General features: G+C 37.6%; 3 protein-coding genes and 1 non-coding gene across 6 annotated transcripts; 3 read left to right on the forward strand and 1 right to left on the reverse strand.

The window, feature by feature from the left end:
- The first annotated feature begins 967 nt into the window (after positions 1-967).
- On the forward strand, positions 968-14,026 carry klhl15 (kelch-like family member 15). Of its 3 annotated transcripts, XM_058764902.1 has the most exons (6): positions 1,194-1,250; positions 2,664-2,745; positions 3,054-3,151; positions 3,428-3,487; positions 4,252-4,963; positions 11,323-14,026. In XM_058764902.1, exons 3-6 carry the CDS (start codon positions 3,132-3,134, stop codon positions 12,430-12,432), a joined length of 1,902 nt encoding a protein of 633 aa, XP_058620885.1. In that variant the 5' UTR covers positions 1,194-1,250; positions 2,664-2,745; positions 3,054-3,131; the 3' UTR covers positions 12,433-14,026. The 3 variants fall into 3 exon arrangements, with proteins under 3 accessions (XP_058620884.1, XP_058620885.1, XP_058620886.1); XM_058764903.1 differs by lacking the exon at positions 3,428-3,487; XM_058764901.1 differs by lacking the exons at positions 3,054-3,151; positions 3,428-3,487 and having other exon boundaries at positions 968-1,250.
- Positions 14,027-15,701: 1,675 nt separating this feature from the next.
- Positions 15,702-15,775, forward strand: trnat-agu (transfer RNA threonine (anticodon AGU)). Its single transcript has one exon. It is a non-coding gene; the product is annotated as a tRNA-Thr (tRNA).
- A 984-nt stretch (positions 15,776-16,759) lies between these two features.
- Positions 16,760-19,996, forward strand: cmbl (carboxymethylenebutenolidase homolog (Pseudomonas)). Its single transcript, XM_058764905.1, has 6 exons — positions 16,760-16,914; positions 18,603-18,814; positions 18,888-18,995; positions 19,071-19,213; positions 19,317-19,408; positions 19,776-19,996. The coding sequence occupies exons 1-6, from the start codon at positions 16,813-16,815 to the stop codon at positions 19,953-19,955; spliced, it is 837 nt and encodes a 278-aa protein (XP_058620888.1). The 5' UTR covers positions 16,760-16,812; the 3' UTR covers positions 19,956-19,996.
- A 156-nt stretch (positions 19,997-20,152) lies between these two features.
- Positions 20,153-27,933, reverse strand: cct5 (chaperonin containing TCP1, subunit 5 (epsilon)). Its single transcript, XM_058764904.1, has 11 exons — positions 27,704-27,933; positions 27,257-27,317; positions 27,014-27,178; positions 25,845-26,043; positions 25,557-25,749; positions 25,312-25,461; positions 24,688-24,807; positions 21,541-21,726; positions 21,284-21,421; positions 21,006-21,186; positions 20,153-20,414 (listed from the first exon to the last, which is right to left on the reverse strand). The coding sequence occupies exons 1-11, from the start codon at positions 27,806-27,808 to the stop codon at positions 20,287-20,289; spliced, it is 1,626 nt and encodes a 541-aa protein (XP_058620887.1). The 5' UTR covers positions 27,809-27,933; the 3' UTR covers positions 20,153-20,286.
- Positions 27,934-27,969: the final 36 nt, after the last annotated feature.

Below are 27,969 nucleotides of genomic sequence, written 5' to 3' on the forward strand. Positions count from 1 at the left end.
TGCAGCAGACATTTTGTAAAATGCATTTTTCATGAAAATTGTCGCTGGTGTTACCTTCCTTATGGGCAACACCAGTGAAGATCAGTATATCAGGTCTTATGTATGTCACTGGTGTTACTGTGCTGTGCTACTGTGTTACTGTACTGTTTTTTGTGTCACATTAAATAAATAAAACATAATCTCCTTATTTCGTGCATTTTCATTCTCTTTCTGTAACTCTGACTACATGTGCTGAAAAAAAATCGAGAAATAATATTTCATAAAAACTTTTATCATTGCTAAAGAAGGTAACACCAGTGACAAAAAAAATGGTACATATGGTCTTGAAACAATTGCATGAAAAAGCTAAAAAAAAATCAATTAATTAAGCTGTCATTTATATGTATTCATAAAGTCAAAATGTAGTCTAATAATGTGGTCTAAGCTTAAATGTTAGAAAAAGAAAGAAATTTTAAGATATCTTGCCATACCAAAAGTGGACGTTTCTGTAAAATGACCCAGATATCAAAGTCAACTATTCATTCTGAAACAAATGCAGAAACTTTAATGTGTACAGTGCAAACATACCTCTTGTGTATAGCTTTTATTTTTTCCTCTCTGCATTTATTGTAATATGTGTAACACCACAGTGTTTATCTGTTTTTGCAATTTGCAACATATAATTGCCATTGAGGGATCAGTAAAGTACCAATAAAGTGAAGGGAAAAGTAGATGAATCGCAGACATCAAAAACAGAATAAGCTATTATATGACTAGGTTATCTGTAGAAAAAGTAGAAAAATATTCTTTGCATGTCCCTGAGAGAGACTAAATATAATATAATATGAAACAGGATGTTCCTATTCATAAGGAAAGTAAAAGTTAAATCATAACATATACCACGACTTATGTACTCTTTCCACACCTATGACAGTGAACTAAAACATTTTGTACACATGTAGGCAGAGAATATTGACACACAAACTCCAACATTTCCGTCCGACCGACAAATGTTCGGGAAATGACGTCAGTGCAGACAATAATATGGCGTCTACGATCGCTGTGGAGGCTACAGACAAACAACATTTAGCGATTCAGTCCAAATAACACTGGTTTATTGTCACCTAAAGACGCCAATGGGCAGCATATCTCCGTCGATAATGAGATTTCATATTTAATTTCTCTGGTCTTTGTCTAACACCAGCACTCCATGTCCGAAGGACCTCGGGCTCCCTGGTCGAAGCGGGGTTGCGTGGAGTCGCATCGCCGAGGTAAAAGCCTACTGGAATCATTTCATTTCCCACACAACGTTGTCCTACTTAATAACGCACTCATTTTAGCTTATTGTAGCCGAAACAGCAGAATTGTTACATATGTAGTGGTTGACATTCGTTGGGACGTGTCAGCGGTAATTACTGCCAGTGTCTCTCATATTGACCTAGTGAGCTCCTAGATAGACAGCATGTTTAGGCATCATATTCGCGTTAGGATTCAGTGACTATAAATGCTGTCTAGATAGACAGCTCATTAGGTTTCAAGCCACCGCCAGTGTTTATGTCCAGTTGCTTGTGGGTAGTTATTAAAGATTTTAGAGACTGAACAATAGCAACAACTGCGAAATCAAAACATGTCATTAAGAAGCCCATAATACGGGCTTTTCTTGGAATCAGTCAAGTGTTGTTTTTGTGTCTTGTTTACTGAGGGTCTGAACACGAGGTCATTGAAGTTTAGAGGATTTAAAACCAAGTTGAGTCTAATGTAAGGTTAAAACAGACACATTGTCATTCAGTTATGGTCACAGTTAAACCTTTATTATTTAATAGGAGGACAAACTCAAACAACTCAATACAAAGCTGCATTTATTTGATAAGTAAAACTGTATTATTGTGAAATATTATTACAATATAAAAAGCCTGTTTTCTGTTTTAATATATTTTAAAATGTAATTTATTCTTGTCATACAAAGATGTATTTTCAGCATCATTACTCCAGTGTTCAGTGTCACATGATCCTTCAGACATCATTCTAATATGTAGATTTGCTAAAAAAAAAAAAAAAAACAGTTCTTATTGTCATATTGAAAACCATTGTGCTGATTAATATATGTTTGTGGAAGAAGCCATGATACATTTTTTTTTTCAGGATTCTTTGATGAATAGAAAGTCAAATAGAGACACAATTTTTTTTAAATATAGGCCTACATATTTTTGTCGCTTTTGATCAATATTTTTGTTTAATTTCTCAATAAAAGTATTAATTTCTTTCAAATAAAATTGTACTGACTTCATGCTTTTGAACAGTAGTGAGTTTACAATCATAGTTTATTTGCAAAATGAAATATGACAGCAAAATGTTTTGGGAAATTCCATTTGATTCGTTTGTCTGATCTGTCTACTGTTTGTGAATGTAGCTCTTATACTGTCTTATGTACAACAAAGCATCCCTTACATATATGGACTTGCTCAGCCTTGCAATAAAAAAGCCCAAACATTTTTTTTATACACCATATTAGATGTTGTTCTGTGTTTTCTGAATGAGTAACATTTGATATGTGTTGTTTTAACTCTTTAGCAGACCATTTTCAAATGTGTGTTGTGTTAACAATGGGGAAATTACATAATAATAACACGGAAATTAAAGAATACCTGTCTGTTTACCAGCATGTGGATGTCATCTCTTTTTAGAGCAGGGCAAATACAAGCAGAGGAAATGTGAACGTCCCTTCAGCGCAGTGAAGCCGACAGTTGGCCAGGAGGCCTCTAGAAGGTAATATCACAAAATCATCACCCTCTACTTTTCTACAAGCCACATAACCTGCTAAGGATACAGTGTATTTCATCTCAATTTTATATAAAAAATGATTAAACAATAAGAGGCTGCTGTTCTGCACATATGGTGTAGTTTAAATCTGCAAGCTGGGATATATTTAGTCAAATTCTGCCTCCTTTTATAAGTAATTGTTTCCTGTTTGCACACAGTGGGACATTGAATTGTTGGTGCATCTGTGGTATTTTAGTCTGTTGGTAATTTTAACATTATTTTAATGATTGGGGCTTGTTCGATTTGTCATTTAGGTGAATATCTTCAGAATTTAATTTCCTTCGGACACAAGAGGTACTGTCCTCTGATTGGCTCGGACACCCCCCTGTGACATGCCCGTGGCCAATCAGAGGTGAGTGTGCTGTGTGTGTATGTGTGCAGTAGAGGGGGAGTGTGTGGGGGAGCTTTGAGATAGAGTTTGGCTTTCAGCAGCAGAAACTGAAGTGCTGAGGTGTGAAAGTTCTTGAAGTCCTTCCAGAGGCTTTATTAAAGTCTGGCATGTTTTTTCACCAACTATTATTCACTAAAATACAAATAGTTCACACGATTTTGTTGATAAAGAGCTTGAGGAGATGCTGTTTAAGTTCAATGAGCATGTAATTATGCATAATTTTATCTTGTTTTAAAGCAATTGTTCACCCCAAAATGAAAATCTTCTCATCATTGATGCTACATTCAAAAGTTTGGGGTGGGTATGATTTTTTGTTTTTGAAAGAAATCTTTTATGCTCACCAAAGCTTATTTGATCTAAATTACAGTAAAAACAGTAATATTGTGAAATATTATATTTTTTTTTTTATTACAATTTAAATTAAAAAAAATAAAATGTAATTTATTCCTGTAATTGCAAAGCTGAATTTTTAGCAGCTGTTACTGTAGTTTTTAGTGTCACATGATCCTTCAGAAATCATTCTAATTTGCTGATTTGGTGCTCAAGAAACATTTCTTATTATTATCAAACAGGTGTGCTGCTTTACCTATATTTTTTGTGGAAACAGAGATCCATTTTTCAGGATTTTATGGTAAATTGAAATTTCAAAAGAACTGCATAATACAGAATAAAAATATTAATAAAAAAATTCAAACTGAACCCAAACTTTTAAATGGTGTTGAGCTAATTTTCCCGTCATTCCAAACTTTTATGGCTTACTAGTTTTTGTCTATCAAATTACATTAATGTGGACCCCACTAATTTTCATATTGTGGACAAATTTTGTTAATTTTTGGGTGAACTGTCCCTTTAAGAGGCTTTTCTTATCCTGTTGATTGATTTCAAACTCTGAGACAAGACAAATAAGTCTTATTTCTATCAAATACCTGAGAGAAAGCTGTAAAATGTCTGTCCCTCCATCACAGTTATGGTCTTCCCAACCTTGCAGAGATGACCAGCTGAATTGGAACATATCGACTCGTCTTGACATGTCATTTATAAGAGCGTTTGTGTCTCTGCAGGTGCCTAATGGCGGGGGATGTGGAGGTGTACCTTTCCCAAGTGCATGACGGCAGCGTGTCGTCGGGCTTCAGAGCCTTGTATGAGGAGCGACTGCTGCTCGATGTCACACTGCTCATCGAGGAGCACCACTTCCAGGCGCACAAGGCTCTGTTAGCAACGCAAAGCGACTATTTCCGGGTCATGTTCACGGCCGATATGCGGGAACGTGACCAGGATAAGATTCACATGAAGGGGTTGACGGCAGCCGGGTTTGGTCACGTCCTTCGCTTCATGTACTACGGTTCTTTGGAGTTGAGCATGCTCACGGTGCAGGAGATCCTGCAGGCTGCTATGTACGTGCAACTCACAGAGGCTGTAGAGTTCTGCTGCTCCTTCCTGCTGGCCAAGATCTGCTTGGAGAACTGTGCTGAGGTCATGCGCTTGCTGGAAGATTTCAGCGTCGGCGTGGAAGGCGTGCAGGAGCAGCTTGATGCATTTCTGCTGGAGAACTTTGTGCCCTTGATGGCGCGACCGGACTTCCTATCTTATCTGAGTTTGGAGAAGTTGATGGCATATCTGGATAGTGACCAGCTGAGTCGATTTCCGGAAATTGAGCTGTACGAGGCGGTGCAGGCCTGGCTGAGACATGACCGGCGGCGCTGGAGACATACGGATGCGGTCGTGCAGAACCTGCGCTTTTGCCTCATGACTCCTGCCAATATCTTTGAGAAGGTAAAAGTGTTTCCTTGTTCATGATGTGTCATGACAGACAAGAGAGTACACAACAGAACAAGAGAAATCTGGTTTTAAACGTGTGCCAAGTCTTTGCATTCATGTTGATTACATGTGGTTTTCTGAAAACATTTATACTATTATCAAGAAAATAGTGGGTTAACCACTAAAGTAAAAACTATTCTTCTTACAAAATGTTTTCAATGATCTTTTTCAAGGTGAAAAGTATTTTCTTTTTTTGTCACATGAAGGCGTTGACGGCCCTTTTTCAAGGTTTTTTTAATGTAATTTATTTCAGTGATGTACATCAGAATTTTCATCAGCCTTTACACCAGTCTTCAGTGTCACATAATCCTTCAGAAATCATTCCAATATGTTGATTTATTATCAATGCTGTTCTTTTTAAGTTTCTATTCATCAAAGAATCCTGAACAAAATGTCACAGGTTCCAAAAAATATTAAGCAACTGTTTCCAACACTGGTAATAAATCAATATATTAGAATGATTTCTGAAGGATCATATGACTCTGAAAACTGAATTAACAGCAGGTGAAAATTCTGATTTGCATCACTGAATTAAATTATATTTTAAAGTATATTAATTAATTGTGTATTATATATGTAGCCTATATATAACCTCTGACACGGAGAAGAGTGAAAACTCCTCACATGACCGCTACCGAACATCTGAACATAACGAAACAAATGCACATTGACGGATCTTCTTCCGTCTGTTTCGCAAAATGTAAACAAATGTATATTGTGAAAATAGGTATTCCTCCTGGAAAGGTCGTGCGCCGCTGCGCAGAGCTAACGCGGGTTTGGCTGGTGTTCATTTCATACTCTCCGTGACAGCTTATTTAATGTATAAATTATACATTGTATTTAATGTATAAAGTACATGTATAACAAACTGGTAATGTCGTAGTGGTATCGTGTACTGTAATCGAATGTAGCCTATCTATACCTGTGGAACCGTAGACAGCACACGCGGTGTTCATCTAATAAAGATCTTCATAGCTAGCAAACAATAGCCTTTGCAGATTTGCTTTCAATTGACTGTAGATACAAAGCCACGTCTTCAACGGTCTTGATGTTACAACTCTGAGTGAGAACCGCTTCAGAAGACTCGGCGCGTGCGGCAGGGAACTGAACTAATCATTCAAACTGATTTGCGAACCAATTCACTGGTTTGCCAACTGGTTTGATCAAGCCTTTGAACAGAATTGACTCAAAAGAATGAATCGTTCGTAAACGGGCATCGCTCATTGACCAGAGAAAAGTAGATGGTGCGTTTGGAATAAATTGAAGCATTTTTGACTTGTATTGCATTAAGATAAAGTAACGAGAGGAGCGTCGCCCATAGTAATGAAGTAAAAGTACCGTTTTTTTCACTAAAAATTTACTTGAGTAAGAGTAAAAGTACCCATCTTTAAATATACTCTAAAAGTGTTAGTTACCCAAAAATATTACTCAAGTAAATGTAACTCGTTACTACCCACCTCTGATTATGAAAATACTAGTGGTGGGCATAGATTAATTTTTTTAATCTAGATTAAAATGGCTCATTTGAATTCTGCCAAGTAGATCAGAATAAATTCACTACTAGTAGTAAACAACTAGCAGTCATCAAGAATTTAATATTGATAATAACATTGAAGACATTGTATGATTATTCCTTAAAGATAAGGTTTTAATAGTTTTAGTAGTAGTAGCCTATTACGTTCTGCCCAATGTCTTCAAGTGAAACCAAACTTTTATTTTGACGGGTTGCCATGAGGATAGTTTTTCTCAAATGAAACGCTCGAATGCTCATGAAGTGACTCTCAGAGCAGTTCTGGAGATGTTGTTCATGTATTTATGTCCTCATTTAGTGAGACGACAGACGTTAATATCACCGCAAGCGTCGCGCGGGCTTCTGCATGAGTAAACAAACCCGCGCGTCTTGCGCCATACATTAACACAGAGACACGCAGAAGTCATATTTAAATAGACGTTTTGCGGCTTAATATTTACAAATAGGAGTGGGAGTGTGCTTACTTGTGTGTGCGCCACGTGTGTGTGTGTGTGCGAACCGGGCGGAACTCCGCTGTGCGCGATACAGAGAGCGTGACCATGTAACGTAGAGACAGAAATGACTTGCCGATTTCCATTGGGAAGCTTCTTAAAAATACATTTTCCCTGAAGCAAACCCGGCTGCTTCATAGCTGCATCCATTTTAGCACGCATACACACAGGTTCGAAGACTCGTTCCGCCCCCTACAGTGCAATTCTGCTAGGTATACATCCGCGCTAAAATATCAGGTCAAAGTCATCATAGCTTGCGTAGTATAGACCCAGCTCCCAACCCAACTTTGAGAATAGATTAACGGCGATATTTTTTTTATCGCCCGATAAGAGTCTCGCGTTAACGCAGCACGTTAACGCCGATAACGGCCCACCACTAGAAAATACCCAAGATGGCTTGAAGAACGTAGATAATATGGAATGCCAATCCTGCCATAATTAAAAATAAGTTGCTATGGTCACGCAGGTTCGTGCATTAATTGCCACTAGAAATAAATGTAGTTCTCTCAACATAAGAAGTCGTGCTCCCTCGATTATGTCTCCTACCTGCAATCTTTTTGATAATTTTGTCATGAAAATTATATTTTTTATATAACACATTAGGCCTACATATAATTATCACAGAAACAATCCACAGCTGCACCGCGGCAACAATTAGTGGTGTTTTCGTTATCAGCATAACCTATTTGAAGGAATCCAGATTGAACTCACTCCTTAAGACAGTGACTTGGCGCCACCTAGTGTCTGTTTTAGTTTCATATTAAACGTATCATTTAATTGATTGACATGTTGACACATTTCTGCCTTCAAAATTTAAAACGTTAATTTCATAACATTGTATGCATTTGTAGGCTAATTGCAGTGTAAATGCATTCAGTAATGATGTCTCTGATGGCTTTTGTTGACACTGATTGGATTTTTACTAGTAACAGCCCTTTATTATTTTAACTGAATTTATCGATTGGAATTAAGAGCGTGGCATTCCATATTCATGAAAGCATACATTTAATTCATTTTTTTTTAAATGCCCTGGACATCAGTTTACGGGTTTGTTTCTGATGCTGTCAATGTTGTTTTTGGTTACATAAAAAAAAATACAGTTAGCTCCAAAAGCTGAGGGCATACGACAGGCGCTGTTTGGATGAGCATGATGCTTGTATGTTCAATGCATGGTGTGTGTGTCTCACTAGCTCCGTTCCCATGGACACCTTTTGTTTGACCTAATTCTGGATATTTCTAGCCTAAGACGTGTGAATAATCCGTATCTAAAGCCGTGTCTACACCAAGAGAACCCATTATAATCAGTTGATGCGGTGACTGTCCACACAGGAAGTGGCGCGAGGCGACAAATCTTCTACAGTAATGCGTTGAAAGTGAAACCTAAAAAAACAGCGAGCATAAGAGAGCGATTGCACGCTTTTGCGAGCTTCAGAAAATGCACGCGATCACAGATTGCACGCTTCCCAGCTGAAACAACCCCCCCCCACTTGAAACTGAAATAATAACCTTGATATAAGATTTTGGCCATATCGCCCATCTAAGTCATTCATCCCACACTATCAACAGGTGCATCATGTAGGCTACACTTCTTGTACTTGTGGGCACCACAAGGTGTCACTGTGGCCTCAAAGCTTACCCATCGACTACTCTGGCTCGATTGCTATTCCTGAGGTAAAACACGCCCTCCTCATTACCCTACGGACAAAAAATAAATAAATATGTAAATAAATACATAAATGTGCAATAAATAAGTGGAAATAAATAAATGTATAAAAAAAAAGTGGGAAAAAAAAGTGCTTTTTTACTTTTCTTTGTATATTTATTTATATATATATATATATATATATATATATATATATATATATATATATATATATATATATATATATATATATATATTTTTACATTTCTTTGTTCATTTCTTCATTTATTTATAATTATGGCAGGATTGGCATTCCATAAGATAAACCATATATTGGCGCAGCACAGTGTTTATTGTCCTTACATGTCATAATTTAAAACGTTTAACATTATATCTTTTTATTCAGTTACAGCAATAGCAATGCCTTTATCCATATTAGGGATTTCCTGGAACATCATCAGTGTTACTTCCATAGATATATATTTATCAAAGTCCCTTTTAAGGAAAGTCTGTTCACTCGGCTTCTAATGGGCGCTGCAGTGACGCACTGACTTTACCAATCAACAATTGGCTCTTTCATTTAGAAGGCGGGACTATCCCGCCTTATTGCGCGTTGCACTTTCTCCCATTCATAAGTATAGGAGTGAACTGTCTTTGTATTTCTATAGTCTTTGTACAGTGCCTTGCAAAGTATTCATACCCCTTCAATTTTTTTTTTTTTTTTTTTTTACGTTTTGTTGCTGCCTTATGTTAAACTGCTTTAAATTACTTTTTTCTCCACATCAGTCTACACTCCATACACCATGATTGTAAAGCAAAAAACAGGTTTTTAACATCTTTGCAAATTTATTGAAAATAAAAAACTAAAATGATTCCATTGCATAAGTATTCATACCCTTATCTGGGACAGTTGAAATTTAGCTCAGGAGCATTCATATTGCTTGTAGATGTTACTTCACTTCAAGTGAAGTTAACCTGTGGCAAATTCAATTGAATGGGTATGATTTGGAAAGGCACACACATCTTAATAAAAGGTCTAACAGCTGATAATGCATATCAGAGCAAAAACCAAGCCCTGAAGTCCAAAGAACTGCCTGTAGAGCTCAGAAACAGGTTTGCGTCAAGCCATAGATCTGAGGAAAAGTTCAGAAAAAAATTCAGCTTCATTGAAGTTTCACAGAAGCATGTAGTCTCTGTTACTCTTAATGGAAGAAGTTTGAAACAACCAGGACTCTTCCTAGAGCTGGACTCCTGGCCAAACTGAGCAACTGAGCAACTGATGGAGAAGGGCTTTGGTTAGACTGGGGACCAAGAACCTGATGGTCACTCTAGTTGAGCTCTATAATCATATGTGGAGACAGGGGAAACCTACACAAGGACCAACATCACTGTAACACTCTACTGATCTGGGCTTTATGGCGGTGTGGCCAAACTCAATCCTCTCCTCAGTTAAAACACATGAAAACACACTTGGAATTTACAAAAAAGCAACCAAAGGACCCTCACAGTACCATCCCAAAAGTAAAGTGTGCTGGTAGCAGCCTCATGCTGTGGGGCTGTTTTTCAGAGGCAGGGACTGAGGGACCTGTCAGAGTAGAAGAAAAGCTCAGTGCACCAAAATATTGAGATGGCCTTTATGAAAACCTAGTTCAGAGCATTCAGAACCTCAGACTGCACAGAAGGCTCACCTTCCAACAGGACAATGACCCTAAACACACAGCAAGAGTGGCTTAAAGACAACTCTGTGAATGTCCTTGAGTGGCGCGGCCACAGCCTGGCCTTGAACCCAATCAAATATTTCTGGAGAAATCTGAAAATGTGCGTCTGCCCCCATCCAACCTGACAGAGCTTGAGAGGTGAACAGATGAGGAGAAGAATGGCAGATAATTACCAAAGGATGATGTGCAAAGCTTGTCGCATTAAACAAAAAAAAAAAAAGACTTAAATATTTAGTTCAGGGTATGAATACTTATGCAATGTACTTATTTCAGTTTTAAAAAATTATAAAATTTACGAAGTTGTGACAATTCTGTTTTTGCTTTGTCAGTATGGTGTATGGAGAGTAGATTGATGTGGGGAAAAAAGTAATTTAAAACAGTTTAACATAAGGCAGCAACATAACAAAATGTGAAAAAAAATGAAGGGGTATGAATACTTTAGAAAGGCACTGTATATATACAGTACATATCTATGGTTACTTCTATGATGCATATGTGGATTTTCTGCGCAAGGGCACCCTCTGATGTCCAGTATGAATGAAACGCACATTACATGTGTTTATTACGCTCAATAATGGCCAATCCATCCTTTTTTTGTGTAAAAATCTGAAAAATAATACCTCTCTCAAAAGAAATGTTAAGCACACATATAAAAATCCACGCTTTTTCCAGTGTATAGAGGTTTACAGGTGTTTATTGTTAATTTGTTGAACCTAAAACCGTGGTTAAAAACCGAGGTACGTATTGAACCGTGGACTAACTGTATTGTTGCATCCCTAGTTTCTACTGCATTTTTGACCAATCAAATGCAGTTTTTGTGAGCATAAGATACTTCTTTCAAAAACATCTTACCAACCACAAACATTTGAACAGTAGTGTGTTTATAAAGTGGCATGTCATTGACCTTTATCTGTTTCTTTCTCCTTGCACAGGTGAAGACATCAGAGTTCTACCGTTATTCCCGCCAACTGAGATTGGAAGTAGACCAGGCACTCAGCTACTTTCATCAGGTGAACGAACAACCGCTGGCGGAAACCAAGTCCAACCGCATCAGATCCGTGAGACCCCAGACTGCTGTATTCCGTGGAATGATTGGCCACAGCATGGTCAACAGCAAGATCCTCCTCCTCCACCGGCCCAAAGTGTGGTGGGAACTAGAAGGCCCGCAGGTGCCGCTCCGGCCCGATTGCCTGGCCATCGTCAACAACTTCGCTTTCCTGTTGGGTGGTGAAGAACTAGGCCCGGATGGAGAATTCCACGCTTCTTCTAAGGTCTACCGCTACGATCCCAGACAGAACTCCTGGCTACGCATGGCCGACATGTCCGTTCCCAGATCAGAGTTTGCGGTCGGCGTCATCGGGAAGTATATTTACGCCGTTGCAGGCCGCACTCGCGATGAGACGTTCTATTCTACGGAGCGTTATGACATTGTTGAGGACAAGTGGGAGTTTGTAGACCCGTACCCTGTAAACAAGTACGGTCACGAAGGAACCGTGCTCAACGGGAAGTTGTATATCACTGGCGGCATCACCTCCTCTTCCACCTCAAAACAAGTATGCGTTTTTGACCCGGGACGGGAGGGAACGTCCGATCACCGTACGCGGCGAACGCCTATCCTCACCAACTGCTGGGAGAACAAGTCAAAAATGAACTACGCTCGTTGCTTCCACAAGATGATCTCCCACAATGGGAAGCTGTACGTGTTCGGCGGGGTGTGTGTGATACTGCGTGCCTCTTTCGAATCCCAGGGCTGCCCTTCGACGGAAGTGTACGACCCAGACACCGACGAGTGGACTATTTTGGCCTCTATGCCTATAGGACGCAGCGGACACGGAGTGGCAGTGTTGGACAAACAGATCATGGTGCTTGGAGGACTTTGCTACAACGGTCATTACAGCGACTCTATCCTCACATTTGACCCAGAGGAGAACAAATGGAAAGAGGACGAGTATCCCAGGATGCCTTGCAAACTGGATGGACTGCAAGTGTGTAGTTTGCACTTCCCAGAATACGTTCTGGAACACGTGAGACGCTGCAGCTGAGTCTTTGTAACCTCTGGACAGTTTAGGAGACAAACGTTTACAGGTGTGACAAGTAATACTAATACTGTTGAAGCTTTTAAACTGTAGGCCAGTGCTTATTTAAGAAGAAGACTCCTTTTTAGGCTTTCATTGTTTGTAGAAGGAAGGTTTGTTATTTGATCTGTAAAAACGAATACAGACGACCTTTTTGCTCATACATCTGACTCATTGCACTGTAATCATCCTGTAGAGCACATAATACTCATGTTTCGCCACATTGTCTTCTTTATGTGACGTTCTTCTATATCCCTTCATTCTCTTCACAGGAAGTCATGTTTTATGCGTGCGTATTTCCACAAGTAGTCTGCTGTGTCTAGGAGCGGTTAGAAAAACGAAAAGGAGACTAAATGAAGTAGAGGAACTCATGAAAAAACGTCAGAAACTTCCCTGTCCCTTTTTTCTTTGACATTTACTAATCTAAGAATGCATTTGTGCTGATACTAGTGATGTTGTAGTGGATAATGACTGTAATGATTGTAATCTTGACGATGATGTTGACAAGCATTGCACTCGTATAAGGGCGTATATTACTGCTCTAAAATAACACCAGTCCTCCACTGCTGAGGGAGAAAAGGGGACGGCAGAGATTAGGGGACACATAGTTCCCACTTCTCCAACCTTTATTAGTTGTGCTTATGCTTAATTTCAACTTATTTATTAAAATGGCAAAGTCTTGCCTTGATCCAATCCATGTAATGTAATGAACTGCTTTCTTTGTGTATGTGTGTGTGTGTGTGTCTCATTTTGTTTCACCAGCAAAGGGCTAAAGCACATATGCATCTTGTGTTTAATGTCTAATGAAACCCTAACAGCAGTTCTGTAAGTTCAGGCATTCGCTATGTATTACAATCAGTTGTGTTTAAAGGGGTGGTACACCCATTATTCATCAATTTCTCACCCTTATGTTATTCCAAGTCAGTTTGAGGGAAGATATTTTAAAAATGTATGTTTTTGTTTGTCTGTGCAATGACAGTCAGTGGGGTCCAAACAAAAGTTGTTTTGGACCCCATTGACTTTCAGTGTATGATTAAACATCAAATGTTCTGTTCTGCATTTGGAATGACGCAAGGGTGAGTCTGAATCTCACCGTTTTTGGGTGAACTACCCCTTTAAGATGATCTTGAAGGTGTTTGGCACTGTGTCATTTCCTGTTATGGATTTCACATGATGTGATGCTACTGTTCTTCAGAGTTCCTGGTTGGTTTGTACTTCCTCAAACACTAACTTTGAGCTTTTGTCTCTTTCGTGTGACATTTCTCATCCAAAATCCATGTACATATAGATGCCAAACTGTGGTCTGTAAGGGTCAAAATATAATAATCAGACGCAGCGGTAGATTTTAACCTCATCTTGTTATCCTTTAGCAGAATAACAGACAATTATTCCACTATTATAATAATAATAATCATCCATAGCCCTGTATCTTGTTCTTGAGAGGAGTATAATCAGACTTGCGAACTTGTTTACCAGAATCTGCTGGTTCACTGGTATTTGAAGACTTTGTAATTAATTTCCAGAAATAAATGTTCATACTGTCCAGCTCTCTGGGTTTTCTAATTGAATACAAGCACCTGCTGTGCTGCTGTTTTTGGGTTTAGCGTGTATTTGAGCCTCTGTCTTCTTTAGATATCAGCATCTTATCCTGTGGGTTTATCCCTGTAAGAGGATCCACCAGCAGGACGGGACGGGTGCTGTGACTCTAAGCCTGTTCTCCAGCTTGTGTGTCGCCATGTCTGACAGAAGAGCAACATGGTGCTATATTGAGAAAAATGCATTCCTGCAGCTCAAAGAGTGAAAGCATGCTGATGGCAATGCTAAGGTTATGAGTTCAATTCCCAGGGAATGTGTGAGCTGATAAAACAATGAGTACATTCAATGCAACATAAGTCACGTTAGATAATATTGTCTGCCAAATGAGTAAAAAAAGTGTGGAAAGTTTCTTTGTGGGTATTTTTGGTCATGGGGCCTAATCTCTCGGTACTTTTGAAATGAATTATAACCACATCAACTTTGCAGAATTAAGCCTCATGTGAAATGTTCTTCCTTCCAATAATAAACCAAAATTCCACACTTTAATTTAATCCTAAATATTCATCTTGCCAGATATATTTTGTAAATAAGAGTGTTTTGCTTTTATAATGTCCTTGTGAGTTTTTTTTTCGCCTATTCATCATTACGATACTAGGAAATCCACTTCTGCCTCCGAGTAATAAAAGGTAATTTATGGCAATTAATTATTTCCTCATAATTGCAAGCTGATCTCCCAATTGTGACTTTAAATCTCACAATGTAGCTTGATGTCTTGGAAACGTGCCTTTATATCTTAAAATTGTTTTTAATTACTTTTTCTTTGTTTTTTAACTGAGGTGGAAATAAACAAGTTTTCATACAAATCACATAAATATCTTCCCAACTTAATGGGAATCTTTCCCACACCAGTTTCAATTGAACTGAATTCTGACATCTTGGATTTTTCTAGTAAACAAATTTATATATATTTTTTTAACCTTGGTTCTGCACTGAATTTGACTTGTAACGTTACTTCACCAGGTATCATATTTTTAGTCCCAGAAGGCTGACCTTTAGTCTTGGACCACAAAACAATTCTTCAGTGTTTTGTTATAGGGCTTCTGTAAAAACCCAGACAAAATGTCTGCATAGTTTAATTTCAGCCAAAGAGATGCACAGTTGTGTCAGTGTTAGATGCTGTTTTGGACACTTGCTTTAGTTGCTTACTATCTGGGTTGTATCATTTTGCCCAGTTTGTTACAATGGACTTCACTGTGGTATGTGATCCAAAGAGGGGTCACGCTCTGCGGTCTTGTTTGCCGTGGAGTGTCTCGGTAGCGTTTATCTTATCAGTGGTTGTAGTTAAAAAACAAAAAGTGATATTGTGCAGTCAAGCAACTGGACAAGGGTAGATTAGAAATAAACGTGTATGCTGGTACTTAACGTTAATTAGAAGATAAAAGGTAAACAGATAAACAGTACCAAACATAGCCTAACGTGAAGTTAACAACAGATTTTCACATCTTGTCAGAATATTGCGCGTCACGAAGATAAAGGTTATGTGTCAACTCCTCTGGCTATTATAGACATTATAATTATGATGTGCTTTGCGATATAGTGCGTTAGATAAAATAATACTGATTATTGAATGAATGCCGGAAGCTAAATACTGACTGATTTCCGCTTAGGAAAAATGGTCTGTAAAGCGCCGACGCGCACGTGGCGCCGTGGCTTAGTTGGTTAAAGCGCCTGTCTAGTAAACAGGAGATCCTGGGTTCGAATCCCAGCGGTGCCTTTTGAAAGCATTTCATTAAGCCTTTACTGTTACACTGCAGTAATATTAATGATTATTTATTATTCTTTCCCCCTAATGAAATATCTCTCAGGTTTGGTCATTTTAATGCCAGCTTCTGTTTAGGCACATACATGGCAACAAAAAAGCGATCACCCTGTTTAAAATGTACCATACTTAACGTTTCCTGCAAAATGCAAAGAGTCAAATAATTATTAAACATTAACCAATTATTAAAATAGCAACAACGGTAACATTTTACCATTGTTTTGAGCAACAGAATCTTCAGTAACTTTTATATATATATATATATATATATATATATCTATATATATATATTGCAATAATGTATAACATACATTATATAACACTATAATCAAATTATTATAAAATTGTTTACCCTTGTTAAATAGCTGACCCTTGTCAGAAAATGTAATTAGTGTTGACTTGTTTCTCTTTAGTTTGTATGACAGAAAAAAAACCTTTTTGTAGTGGACCCAGAGGTTTTTCTGAAATCAAAATCAGTTACAGCACGCCCTCTGGTGGCACACCGTCAATAGTTTATTTCGAGTTTTACTATGCAGCATGCAGCCGACGCAATAAATATTTGACTTGAAATTAATTTGTCAAACAACAGGACCATTGAAATAGTGATTAAAAGTCGTTAACTTCGTAAAACATAGGAAGAGCAGTCACATCATCTAAAAAACATGCTCTTCCTTATACATCGTTATATATGTTTAATTCATTTCATATATAGCTGGCAACATAAAACACATAACTGCAAACACTATATGTATTTTTTTTTATTTGATTAGTTATTAATTTGAAAATGTTCACTTAAAAATATTATTATAGCAGAGAACGTTTCGATTTATAATAGGACGACCAAGAACTGCTCAGTGCAGGATACGTAATAACTATTACAAATATATGACACTATAAATCATATCTGCACATCACTATAAATCCATACTTTCAACTAAAATAATTTTGCTAACTCATGGTGAAGGGCATCGAGCGGGTTATAAGACAGTTTCATGGTGGGCGTTGCTAAAAGCGTTGTGTTCTGCGACAAAAGGAATCAGATTTCAGGCTTTTCGTTTCCTCACAGCGAAATAAACCCGGGGTTCAGCGGTGCGGTAAGTACATTTCCGTAATGCAAAGTACAAACCGATGCAGAATGCGCTGTGCGTTATTGGCCGTAGCAACATGGAGTAATAGAGTATTAATGGAGTAGCCTAACACATATTTGAATCACGTGATTCATTCTCCTAATTTATTTATTTTGAAAGACTGCAGAATGTGGAGCATTCAAGTGCTAGATTAAAATTTTAGCCTATTTAATCCCATTTGCGGCCGAAATTGTACATGCAGAGTCTAAAAAGAGTTATTGGCGTAGGCTATTTTACAGGGAGTTGTCGACTATAAATGAAAGTGCAGACTGTTTTGATTTCATGTTCACCCAGCAGGAAGTTCCCAAACCGTTTGCACATGCTTCGGTTATTTTTGGGAACCACATAATAATATTCTAGGAACGTTCTCTGTTTTGTAACATTTGTGGAACGTTATAGGATTTAAAAAAAAAAAAAAAAAAAAAATATATATATATATATATATATATATATATATATATATATATTTTTTTAAATCCTGTAACGTTCCACAAATGTTACAAAACAGAGAACGTTCCTAGAATATTATTATTATATATATAACCTATACATAACCTATACAGAACGTTATGTGCTTATTGTGTTTTAAAAAAAAACTACTATATTTAATACACACAATGTCTAAAGTGTAGGCTATATTATTAATGTATTATTTCCGTCTCATAAATATATGATCGCAGCACAAATAAATATGTGGTCACAAATGTTTTGAATAAAAAGATTAAATATTCAATCAGAGGTTCTCATAAATTTTCTTATGTCTGGCAACCATTACTATCATATTTCTCGGCCATAAATGTACTCCCTGGGGAGTAATGGGTTTTACATTGACACTGTAACCTTTCCTTTTTCACAAACCTCTTTACATGGTGGTCCCTTGGTGTCTGATGCTTGGTACTTTTACAAATGTAAATATGTAAGGTTTATGCCACTTATTATCATACCATTGTTACACTTTTGAATATGGTGTCCATTTTTTTATTTTATTTATTAGGGCCCGAGCACCGTTGGTGTGAGGACCCTCTTGGAATTGCTTTGTTTATTATTATTTATTTATTTTTATTTATTTATTTTTTTATATGGGTGTATATACCTATACATATATTGACATTGTCTTAACTATTGCATTTTTATTACTATCTACTATTATCTATATTATCTATTATTTATTTTCATTATTGTTTATATTTTAACTTTAATTATCATCATCTAAGGCAGTTTGTTCTGGGGTGGATGGAGAGGGGTTGAAAATGTTAAAAAAATAATCTCTGTACAAATAACAGCATTTATCTTTGGAAAAAAAAAAAAAAAAAAAAAAAATGAATGTTTTGAATAGCCTAAGTAACTTACTGAATCACATTATAAAATAGTAGCTAGATTTATAATTGCATTAAGTAAAACATGAATATAATTATCATTTCTTTCCCCCTCAAAATCGCCTTTCAGATTTTAAAGTATGTTACTTCATTGTTTGCAACTATATATTAAATCTTTTTGGCCTCCGTTTACAGTTGTGGCAAGGAATATCCCACATACTTTCACAAAATCTTTTGTTTTATTTTTTTTTTAAGAAAAGGCATGCAGTTTTTGTTTCCAAGTTGGGAAATTTGGGATTGAGTAATAAAATGAGTTCACTCTTTCCTTTTTATGAACAGATGGCAAATGAAGCAAAGCCCTGTCCATGTGATATCGGGGACAAGATTGAATATGTAGGTCTTGGAGAGGAAGTTCAAATCCAGCACATTAAAGCTTATGTGGTGAAGCCTCCAGTGTCAGAGAAGGCCATTATTGTAATTCAAGACATTTATGGATGGCAGCTTCCAAACACCAGATACATGGCTGACATGCTCTCTGCCAATGGATACATGTAAATATCTGTTTTATATTTTTCAAAACATGACGGTTGCAGATATCCCTGTTCTTACTTGATTCTTTTGCAGTGCTATATGCCCAGATTTCTTTGTTGGAAAAGAGCCCTGGAGCCCATCTCACGACTGGTCAACATTTCAGCAGTGGCTTGAGGACAAAAAGCCTACAGACATCAAAAAGTACAAGTTCAATAAACTCAATTTTCTTGTCTGATACACCCATGGAAAGACTAAACAATCTTGTCGTTTAACCAGGGAAGTGGATGTTGTATTGAAGTATCTGAAGGAGCAGTGCGGTGCGAAGCATATAGGTGTTGTGGGCTTCTGCTGGGGTGGTGTTGCGACACACTACATTGCACTTCAGTATCAGGAAATCAAAGCTGGCGTCTCTGTCTATGGTAATCCATTTGTTGTCTTCTTGAACAGTCAAAGACACAGGAAATATGTGGCAAGATGCTTTCTGCAATCCAAGAAATTGTCAATATGAACTCCTTTACCCAGGTATCGTTAGAGAGCGGGAAGACAGGTTTGATCTCAAGAGTCCAACCCTCTTTATCTTTGCGGAAAACGATGCTGTCATTCCACTTGATCAGGTAAGCTGTGGTCAAAACACCATATATTCCATCATAGTTCTTTCCAGGTCCTATTGATTTATTAATGCCATGGTAAGGATTATGTTAAGCTTCATTTAATTTGCGCCTATCAAATGCTTTACTTTCAGGCCAAACAGCTCAATTTAAATATAATCAGATCAGTTTTCTTTATAATGTATTTGTAGTATCCTATTACAAATGTAGCATTTAATCAAATATACTTTTCAATATCAGTTCTAAAGGATAAGAAATAATAAACGGGAGTAAATGTTTTCTGAATGCTCTGCATTAATGAATAAAGCCATACCAGGGCCATAAACTTTGCACAGACAATCAGTTGTTTATTGTTCTCGTACTTTTAACCAAGGTGACTACACTAGAGACAAGATTGAAGGAAAACTGCACTGCTGACTTCCAAGTGAAAATCTTCTCAAAGCAGACACACGGGTTTGTCCATCGCAAGAGAGAAGACATTAACCCAGATGACAAACCTTACATAGAGGAGGCCAGGACAGATATGATCAACTGGTTGAATAAGTACATGTAAACTACAATGGGTTAAAATAACTGAGGTGAATGTTAAACATTCTCTAATGGCAAAGTCTGATGATAAAAATCAATCACTGTGTTGACATTAAGTTCAAATACACTTTGGGAGTTCTGTGTATGCATTTTTGAATGATGGCACATTTGAACTCTACTCGAGATTCAAACATTGAGAAAGTGACAACCAACAGAAACAAATCTGAAAACAAAAGTTTAATGATCACTTCAGTACTACATTGAACTGTATCAAATGATAAATAACAGTACGAAGAACAGTACACATTCCTTTAGAAGTGCTTGAGACCGTTCATTTCACCACAGCTTCACGACGCTCAGTCTTCAGGCTCGCCGGGGCCCCGGATGTCATCAATCTTCAGAACCATCTTGACAACTTGAGTGGCCAGAGAAATCTGCTGTTTCTTTCCAATGAGGGTCTCGATCACATGCTGCTGCTTCATGTCTGCAAAGATTTAAGTCAAATTTAATGCCAATTATCAACAAAGACTGATTAAATTGATCAACAGTGACATTGAAGAATTTTTCGTTGGTACAAAACTAGATAACTGTTAGTCAAAAAAGAAAACTGGGAAAGAAAATGTATTACAGTTTCCACAAAAATAGTACTCAGCACAATTGTTTAAACATTTATAATGAGAATAAATGTTCCATGAGCACCAAATCAGCATATTCGAATGATTTCTGAAAGATCATGTGACACTGAAGACTGGAGTAATGGTTGCTGAAAATTTAGCTTTGTCGTCACATAAATAAATTACATTTGAAAATATATTTCAAATAGAAAACTGCAATAATGTTTCACAACGTTACCATTTTTAACAGTATATTTGCAGTCAAATAAATGTAGTCTTAGAGCATGAGACATCTAAAATATTTAAAAATCTTAAACTTTTGAACCGTAGTGTATATAAAACTTGTTTTTAAATAGCTTCTTCCCCCCAGTACTAAAAATATATTACTTTACTTGCCGTTTTTTCTTAAATTCATACATCTGTTTACAATTTTATATCACTAAAGTAAAAGAAGTCCATACCATTTGTTTGTAAATGTAGACAGTCAATTCCAAGTGCAGGGTTGTTTTCCTTGACTTGTCGGGCTCTGACCTCTGTCATTGTTTGAATGGGGTTCAAACCACTGTTCTCGGCCAGTGCCATAGGAATGACCTCCAGAGCATCAGCGAACGCTCTCATGGCATACTGTTCCAGAGAGGGGCACTGGAAAAGAAGCACAGAATTTTAAACGGACTTAAAAACCTCTTGCACCTCAGGATTGAGAGCTTGTGAAGTACAGATGACTCTAAAAATAGTATACCTTATCAGCTGCCTGGTTGACTGCAAGAGCACAGGATATCTCTGATGCACCGCCACCGTACACAATGCGGTTATCCCTCACGAGGTTACGGATGACACACAGAGCATCATGGAGAGCTCTCTTAGCCTCTTCAATAATCTAAATGATTCAGATGAATAGGCGAAGGAGATGACAAAAACATTGTAACAGCGATACAAAAACAGATTTAATATCTTGAAGGGGAAAAACATCCCAATGTAGCTCTTAAAACCATTTACCATTTTGTTCCCACCACGGATGAAGATCGTCACAGCTCTGGAGTTCTTGCATTCCTCAATAACCAGCATTCTGTCTTTAGTGGTCCCAAAGCAGATTTCCTTCACTAGCCCAGCAGTGCCCAACTTCTCTGGGGTCAGCTCGCAGAATCGGGGTACAATACGTCCTCCAGTAGCAATGGCGATGAGCTGGAAATGTTTACATAAAATCTCAGTTTGTTCATGCTTCCAACAGACTTTAGTAACCCATCTGTGCTAATACACAACGTTATAAAAAAAATAAAGTCTGGAGTCAGTACTTTTTTTTTTGTAAGAAGTTAATATTTTGATTCAGAAAGGATGCAATAAATTGATTGAATGTGACAAAGACATTTATAGTGTTACAAGTAGGGATGTCAATGATTAATCGACGATTAGAAGCAATCGATTAAAGCTATCGATGGTCAATTAAGCAGAGTTTAATTTTGGGGTGCATGCGGCTCATGCGCAAAACACATGCAAGCGGCTATGAGGCTGTGACTGGATCTTTGGCGAAAATAATACATTAACGTATAAATTACGCTTTTAATGTGATCCAAACTTTAAAGTACATTAAAACAGAAACAATATAAATTTATTTTGTTTTGTGCTTCGTCAGGGCTGCGGGACACGAGCGAGCTGGATAGGTCTATATATAGGCTATAATTCGTAATTTAATTAGCTTCTACGTTCGACTTAATAATTGTGGTCAGTCACTGTGTAGGTTTCATTCATTTGTTCCTTAGAAAACCCATGATTTAACTAAAATAAGGGAACGAATTAAGTCATAGTAATGAATTCTTAATTCATGGCAACGAAATCTTTCATTTCCCCCGCATGTTTACCACAGTGAGAGATGCGAAAACAGTGATTAAAAGTGAACGACAAAAAAATAAACCTGCGAAATTAGAGGGTGAGACGACGAGGGTTTGGGAAAAGAAATATTAAACTCCTGGAAACTCGTGACCAAACGGCAGAACAGAATATAAAGCCGCATATGGCTTTAAATGCGCAGGTATCAAAACAGCATGAATGCAGACGCATAGTCACAATGTAACATTTGCCGGCTAACCCATTATTTCTCTTATAAACAAAGCTTTGTACCTCACTTGTGTCATACTCGCATTAAAATGTTTCATGTGAGCATCAGTGTTTCTCTGACAGCGGCACAGCCCCACGAGCTGCAGTTACGTTTGGGATCATTTTATTTTAAATGCCAATAATGTCAATTGCAAACACTGCGATTGTGTTTTAAAACACAACGAGTACAATGAAACCCATTTAAAGAGGAGCGTTCAGCGGTCTCCGTGACAGGATCTGAAACAGCCAACAAAGTAAAATGATCCGTACTACGGCGCGCTCTCTTTGTTTTATCAACTGATCGTATTCGCATGTATTCTTTTTACAATCCTGCTACTAGCCTTTATTTAGACTAAAATATTAATTTAATTCGGGTGAGGAAGCCTGCGTTTTGAGCAAGCGGCAACCTCCCGCTCCCTCTAGTGAAACCAACACGGAAGTGACTAAAACTGCAATTCATCGACTGGCCGCTGGAGGCTGGCTCCATGTTAAAATGCCCAACTTAACGAGATGGTCCTCACTGCAGAACACAAGGTCCAGGGGGTGGAGTTGGATCTAGATCCAACTCCTCCCACCTTACATAGACCTAAACCTACCCGTCTCCACCCCTGATCCATAAACCCACCCATCCCCACCCCTAAACCTACCCATCTCCACCCCTAAACCTACCAATCTCCACCCCCTGGATGTGGATCCAATTCCGCCCCCTGGATCTTTTGTTCTGCAGTGAGGGGCTACTGAACTTTACAGCAGAAAAAAACATGTTTACAGCCTGGTACAAAAAATTATTTTGGTCTATATAGCTAATTTTGCCCTTCGTGACAACTGTGAGGGGGGTGAATTTTTTTATAACTCATCCGTTTAAATTATATTAAGCCTTAAAGTTCTGCATAATTAAGGGCGTGGCCACTTGAGTGACAGGTAGACTGCGCTAGCTCTGCTCCAGAGTGTGAAACTCTCTAGTGCAAAACTTAGAAAACTGGCTTTAATGATTTGTATTTGTACAGAAAAAAATAATTATAGGTAGGACACTGGGAATCTGGCAATTAGATGTTTTTTAATCGTTATTGCTTACAGTGCTTTGTTATATGGAGCAGTTTGTTAGATCGCGATCTCTCTCATTTGTTTGTCTAATGAAGTGCCAACAGATATAGAAGTATACAATAAACGCGGTAGACTTTAATGGACAGTAAAACAAAGGCAGAATACCGTGTAACTCCAGGCTGGCACAGTATTGACGAACGAATGCAAACATATGCAGAGCACTGTAACTTATCTGAGCTTTCCAAAACAAAGTCAAAGACCGGTAACTGATGTTATACTGTGTTCTGCCTTGGTTTCTCTGGGGCTTTTCTCCATGATACTTAAACACATGATAAAGGAGGTCATTAATGTCCCAAAATGATCAATAACTCATTTTCGACCAAAAACGAAGTTATGGTGTTCTGTCTTTGCACGGCAGCACTGCTGTCACTATAGAGGGTGTGGTTTCAGCTTAGCTTCACCCACGTCCCGCCTTTTTGCCCATTTTCGATTATCCGGGAGTGACGCGCTTCCAAGATGGCGGCGGTCGGCTCCGCCCACTTTAGGCTTCAAAAACGCTTTACAGAAACCTACGGGTGACGTCACGGACATTACGTCCATTTTTTTTAACAGTCTATGGTTTTGAGTGGCATTTGCACATCTTGTAATGCCGCTGAATATATGTCACTGCATTAGACGCATTTCACAGTATTAAGGTTAACGATTAATCGATAGTTAATTTAAACGACGATCAATCATGGAAATGATCGAAAATTGACATCCCTAGTTACAAGACATTTCCTTTTGAAATAAATGCAGTTCTTTGAACATTATATTCATCAAGGAATTCTGAAAAAAAGTACCATTTTCTACAAAATGCAACACTGATAATAAGAAATGTTTCTTGAGCACCAAATGTGCATTTTAGAGTGATTTCTGAAGAATCATGTGACAATGAAGACTGGAGTAATGATGCAGAAAATTCAGACTGATCCAAAACTTTTGATCAGTAGCATAGTTTTTACAAACCTCAATCTCAGGTCCACCAACCCAACGGACCGCAGGAAGCTCATTCTGCAGAAGTAAGTGATTGGCTTCATCATCAAATCCCCACTGGCAAATGGCAAGATTAGCCCCGTTCTCCTTGATCTTTAGAAGAAGCATTTTAACAGGAAAAAATACATTCAATTGTATGATCAGTGGTAAATATTTATGATAAAAATCTAACTCAAGAAACAAATGAATGCAACTTCATTTGGATTATTCCACAATATTCAAAACATAGCTCTAAATAACTGTATTGAAGGGGGCTGTCATGCAAAATGAGAAAATGTCATTAAGACCATTCCATTTTAAAGGAAAAAATATTTTTTGTTATTTTAACGATGACGTACCAAAAGTTAAAAGATCTTAAAATACACAAAAAAACTGATTAGATGCCTTTAAAGCACTAACATGTCAATGAAAAATAAAAACTTAACTTCTATTAAAGCTTCCTGTTTTATATATGTTCCCTTCTATTTTATAACTTTATAAAACACATACTACATCTTGATATACAATATTAAATTATGCATATTAAATCAAATAAATTAAAACAATACCTAAATTACCTTAGGAAAGCATGCAAACAGAAGCATACAATATACAGACCTGTCGAATCATTTCCTCAAACTTCTCCTTCTCGTACTTCTGCAGAGCTTTGTAGTCCTCAACTGAGGTCACATCAAGCTTATGTTTGGTTTTGGGCTTGGGGGGCTCAAATGGGCAGGTGAGGATGGCGATTTTTGTGTCTTTCAGTACCTGCATGTACAACATGTTTACTAACAAAGACTTTACACATGATAATCATGCCATGCATATGCAACCAGAAATGAATATTAATAGTAAACACAAACCTTAGGCATTTGAGGGTGACTGAACTCTTTGTCCACAATGACACCTTTGATGAGCTGAGTATCCTCTAGTTTACCACCGACTTTTCCTTCAACTTTGATAAGCTCAAAGTCAACATCCTTCCTCTCCATGTCGGCCACCGTCAGGATGCCATTGACAGCGATCTCTGCCATCTGTCTGTGGCACCGGTTGATTCTACAAACCACAAAAAAAAAAAAAAAAAAAGGATTTTTTTTTTTAATATTCTCATTAGCAGTTAATTTCATAAAACTTCTAAGACAGATACTCACACTTTGGATCCTAGTGTGGTCATGGCTGTCTGAATAAGAGGCTCGGTGTTGTTGGGATCCACTGGGAAACTATCACCAATTTTGTCGAGCTGCTCAATGGCGATCTTTGCAGCCAGGTCATAACCATCGGTGATTCTGATGGGGTGAATGCCTCTGTCCAACAGCTGCTCGGCCTGCTCTAGAAGAGCTCCTGCCAAAACTACGGGGATAAACAAACACATTAGATCACAAAAGTTACACTGCGTAAGCAGAAAACTTACTTTTCTTAAGAAAACATACTACTATATTTCTTTTATGCCAAAAATCATTAGGATATTAAGTAAAGATCATGTTCCATGAAGATATTTTGTAAATATCCTACCATAAATATAAAAACTTAATTTTTGATTAGTAATATGCATTGCTAAAAACTTCATTTGCACAACTTTAAAGGTGATTTTCTCAATATTTAGATTTTTTTGCACCCTCAGATTCCAGATTTTAATTTAGTTGTATCTCAGCCAAATATTGTCCGATCCTAACAAACCATACATCAATGGAAAGCTTATTTATTCACATATAGAACATTTGATGCACTTTAACACATATATATAAAAAAAAAGTTTACTATAGCTTACAACCAAGCAAACATGGAATCTACATATTTAACATTTAAATTATTTTATCAAAACAAATAATACTACTAAAAAAAAAAAAAAATAAACTATATTTTCCAGGTCAGATATTTTATAATGCTTTTGAAAGGCTGCTCGTTGTCACTAAGGTTGCATTTATTTGATGCAAAATACAGAAAAAAAAAACAGTAATGTTGTGAAATATTATTACGATTTGAAAGAAATGTTTTAGTTTAAATACATTTATTCCTGTTATACCATAGCTGGATTTTCAGTATGAAAATCATTCTAATATGCTGATTTAGTGTGCATGAAACATTATTATAATTTACATATATTGCTGTCATTTTGGCCAGGCCCCGGGTAATTTCTGTCCCTGATAGAAAATACTGATACATGTACACGTTATTAAACAAACCAGAATACTTAAACATTCAGGGGGAAATATGTAGAGATTCTTGGATCTAAAAAGCCAAATTCTGCATCCTATGTGCAGTCAACTGTTTATATGTTTAATAAGAAGAAGAGGGAGGTGTTAAGGCGAAGTGAACGCACCAACAACACCAGTAGTTCCATCTCCAATTTCATCATCCTGAGACTTGGAGAGTTCTACCATGAGCTTGGCAATCTGATGGTCCACATCCATCATGCTGAGGATCGTCGCACCATCATTGGTCACAGTCACCTCACCATCCTTATCCACCATCATCTTGTCAAGTCCTGTAAACAACAATCAGTTGCATTAAGAAAACAGCAAGAAACGGACTAGCAAGGCTACATGCAGAACTGAGGACTTACCATTTGGCCCAAGTGATGTTCTCAGGGTGTTTGCAACTGCTTTTGCTGCCATGATGTGAGACTGAAATGTGCAGGTTTAACATTTAAAATATGCGTCACAAACAACAAACTTCTAGACAGGATTCTTGACAAATAATCATACGTTAATTAGCAGAAAAATAAAGTCAAACTACAGTTACAGCTGTCTTATGTATATAAAAATATATTTTCCATGTCTCCCTGACTGCGCATCATGACTCAACAGCGCTAGAGGAAGCACATGGACCATCCGCTGTTTGACATGAGGTGCATTATTAGACAATTAACGGAAAATTCCTTCTGTGTCAGACTACAAAAGCATATTGTAATAAATACGTATTTAACTCATGAAACAGATTGTGCCGTTCTGGATTACAAATATGCACAGTCAAACGCTCAGAGAGTTAGTTAGCCCGTTAGCTTTTGTACCTTCAGCGCTTCCAGGCCAGTCAAGCGAGATTTCTTGTCCTGGTCCTTTATGATGATGAAAGGCCTTCCATATTCATCGAAGGCGAGGGTCCCGAGTGCTGACATTTTTAATCTCCACCCCAAATAAATGCACAGCAATGTAAAATGATTTTATATTAGAGAGTTTGATGGACTAGCTGTGCACCTCGCCGCGCGGATCTGCCGGCTGGTTCTGGAAGAATCTCGGGGCGGGGCGGAGCAAACCAAGTAGAGTGCATTATAACATC

Source organism: Onychostoma macrolepis, chromosome 24 (assembly GCF_012432095.1).
Source record: "Onychostoma macrolepis isolate SWU-2019 chromosome 24, ASM1243209v1, whole genome shotgun sequence".
Classification (NCBI taxonomy): Eukaryota; Metazoa; Chordata; class Actinopteri; order Cypriniformes; family Cyprinidae; genus Onychostoma; species Onychostoma macrolepis.

Bases quoted from the DNA above. Each gene is read 5' to 3' on its own strand.
- klhl15 (XM_058764901.1), top strand. From the start codon at position 1,190: ATGTCCGAAGGACCTCGGGCTCCCTGGTCGAAGCGGGGTTGCGTGGAG. The intron at 1,251-2,663 runs GTAAAAGCCTAC...ATCTCTTTTTAG, and splicing joins CGTGGAGTCGCATCGCCGAG to AGCAGGGCAAATACAAGCAG. The intron at 2,746-4,251 runs GTAATATCACAA...GTGTCTCTGCAG, and splicing joins GGCCAGGAGGCCTCTAGAAG to GTGCCTAATGGCGGGGGATG.
- cmbl (XM_058764905.1), top strand. From the start codon at position 16,813: ATGGTGGGCGTTGCTAAAAGCGTTGTGTTCTGCGACAAAAGGAATCAG. The intron at 16,915-18,602 runs GTAAGTACATTT...TTTTATGAACAG, and splicing joins ACCCGGGGTTCAGCGGTGCG to ATGGCAAATGAAGCAAAGCC. The intron at 18,996-19,070 runs GTACAAGTTCAA...TCGTTTAACCAG, and splicing joins AAGCCTACAGACATCAAAAA to GGAAGTGGATGTTGTATTGA.
- cct5 (XM_058764904.1), bottom strand. From the start codon at position 27,808: ATGTCAGCACTCGGGACCCTCGCCTTCGATGAATATGGAAGGCCTTTC. The intron at 26,044-27,013 runs GTGCGTTCACTT...TTATCCCCGTAG, and splicing joins TGGAACTACTGGTGTTGTTG to TTTTGGCAGGAGCTCTTCTA. The intron at 25,462-25,556 runs GTTTGTGTTTAC...TTGTACATGCAG, and splicing joins GTCACCCTCAAATGCCTAAG to GTACTGAAAGACACAAAAAT.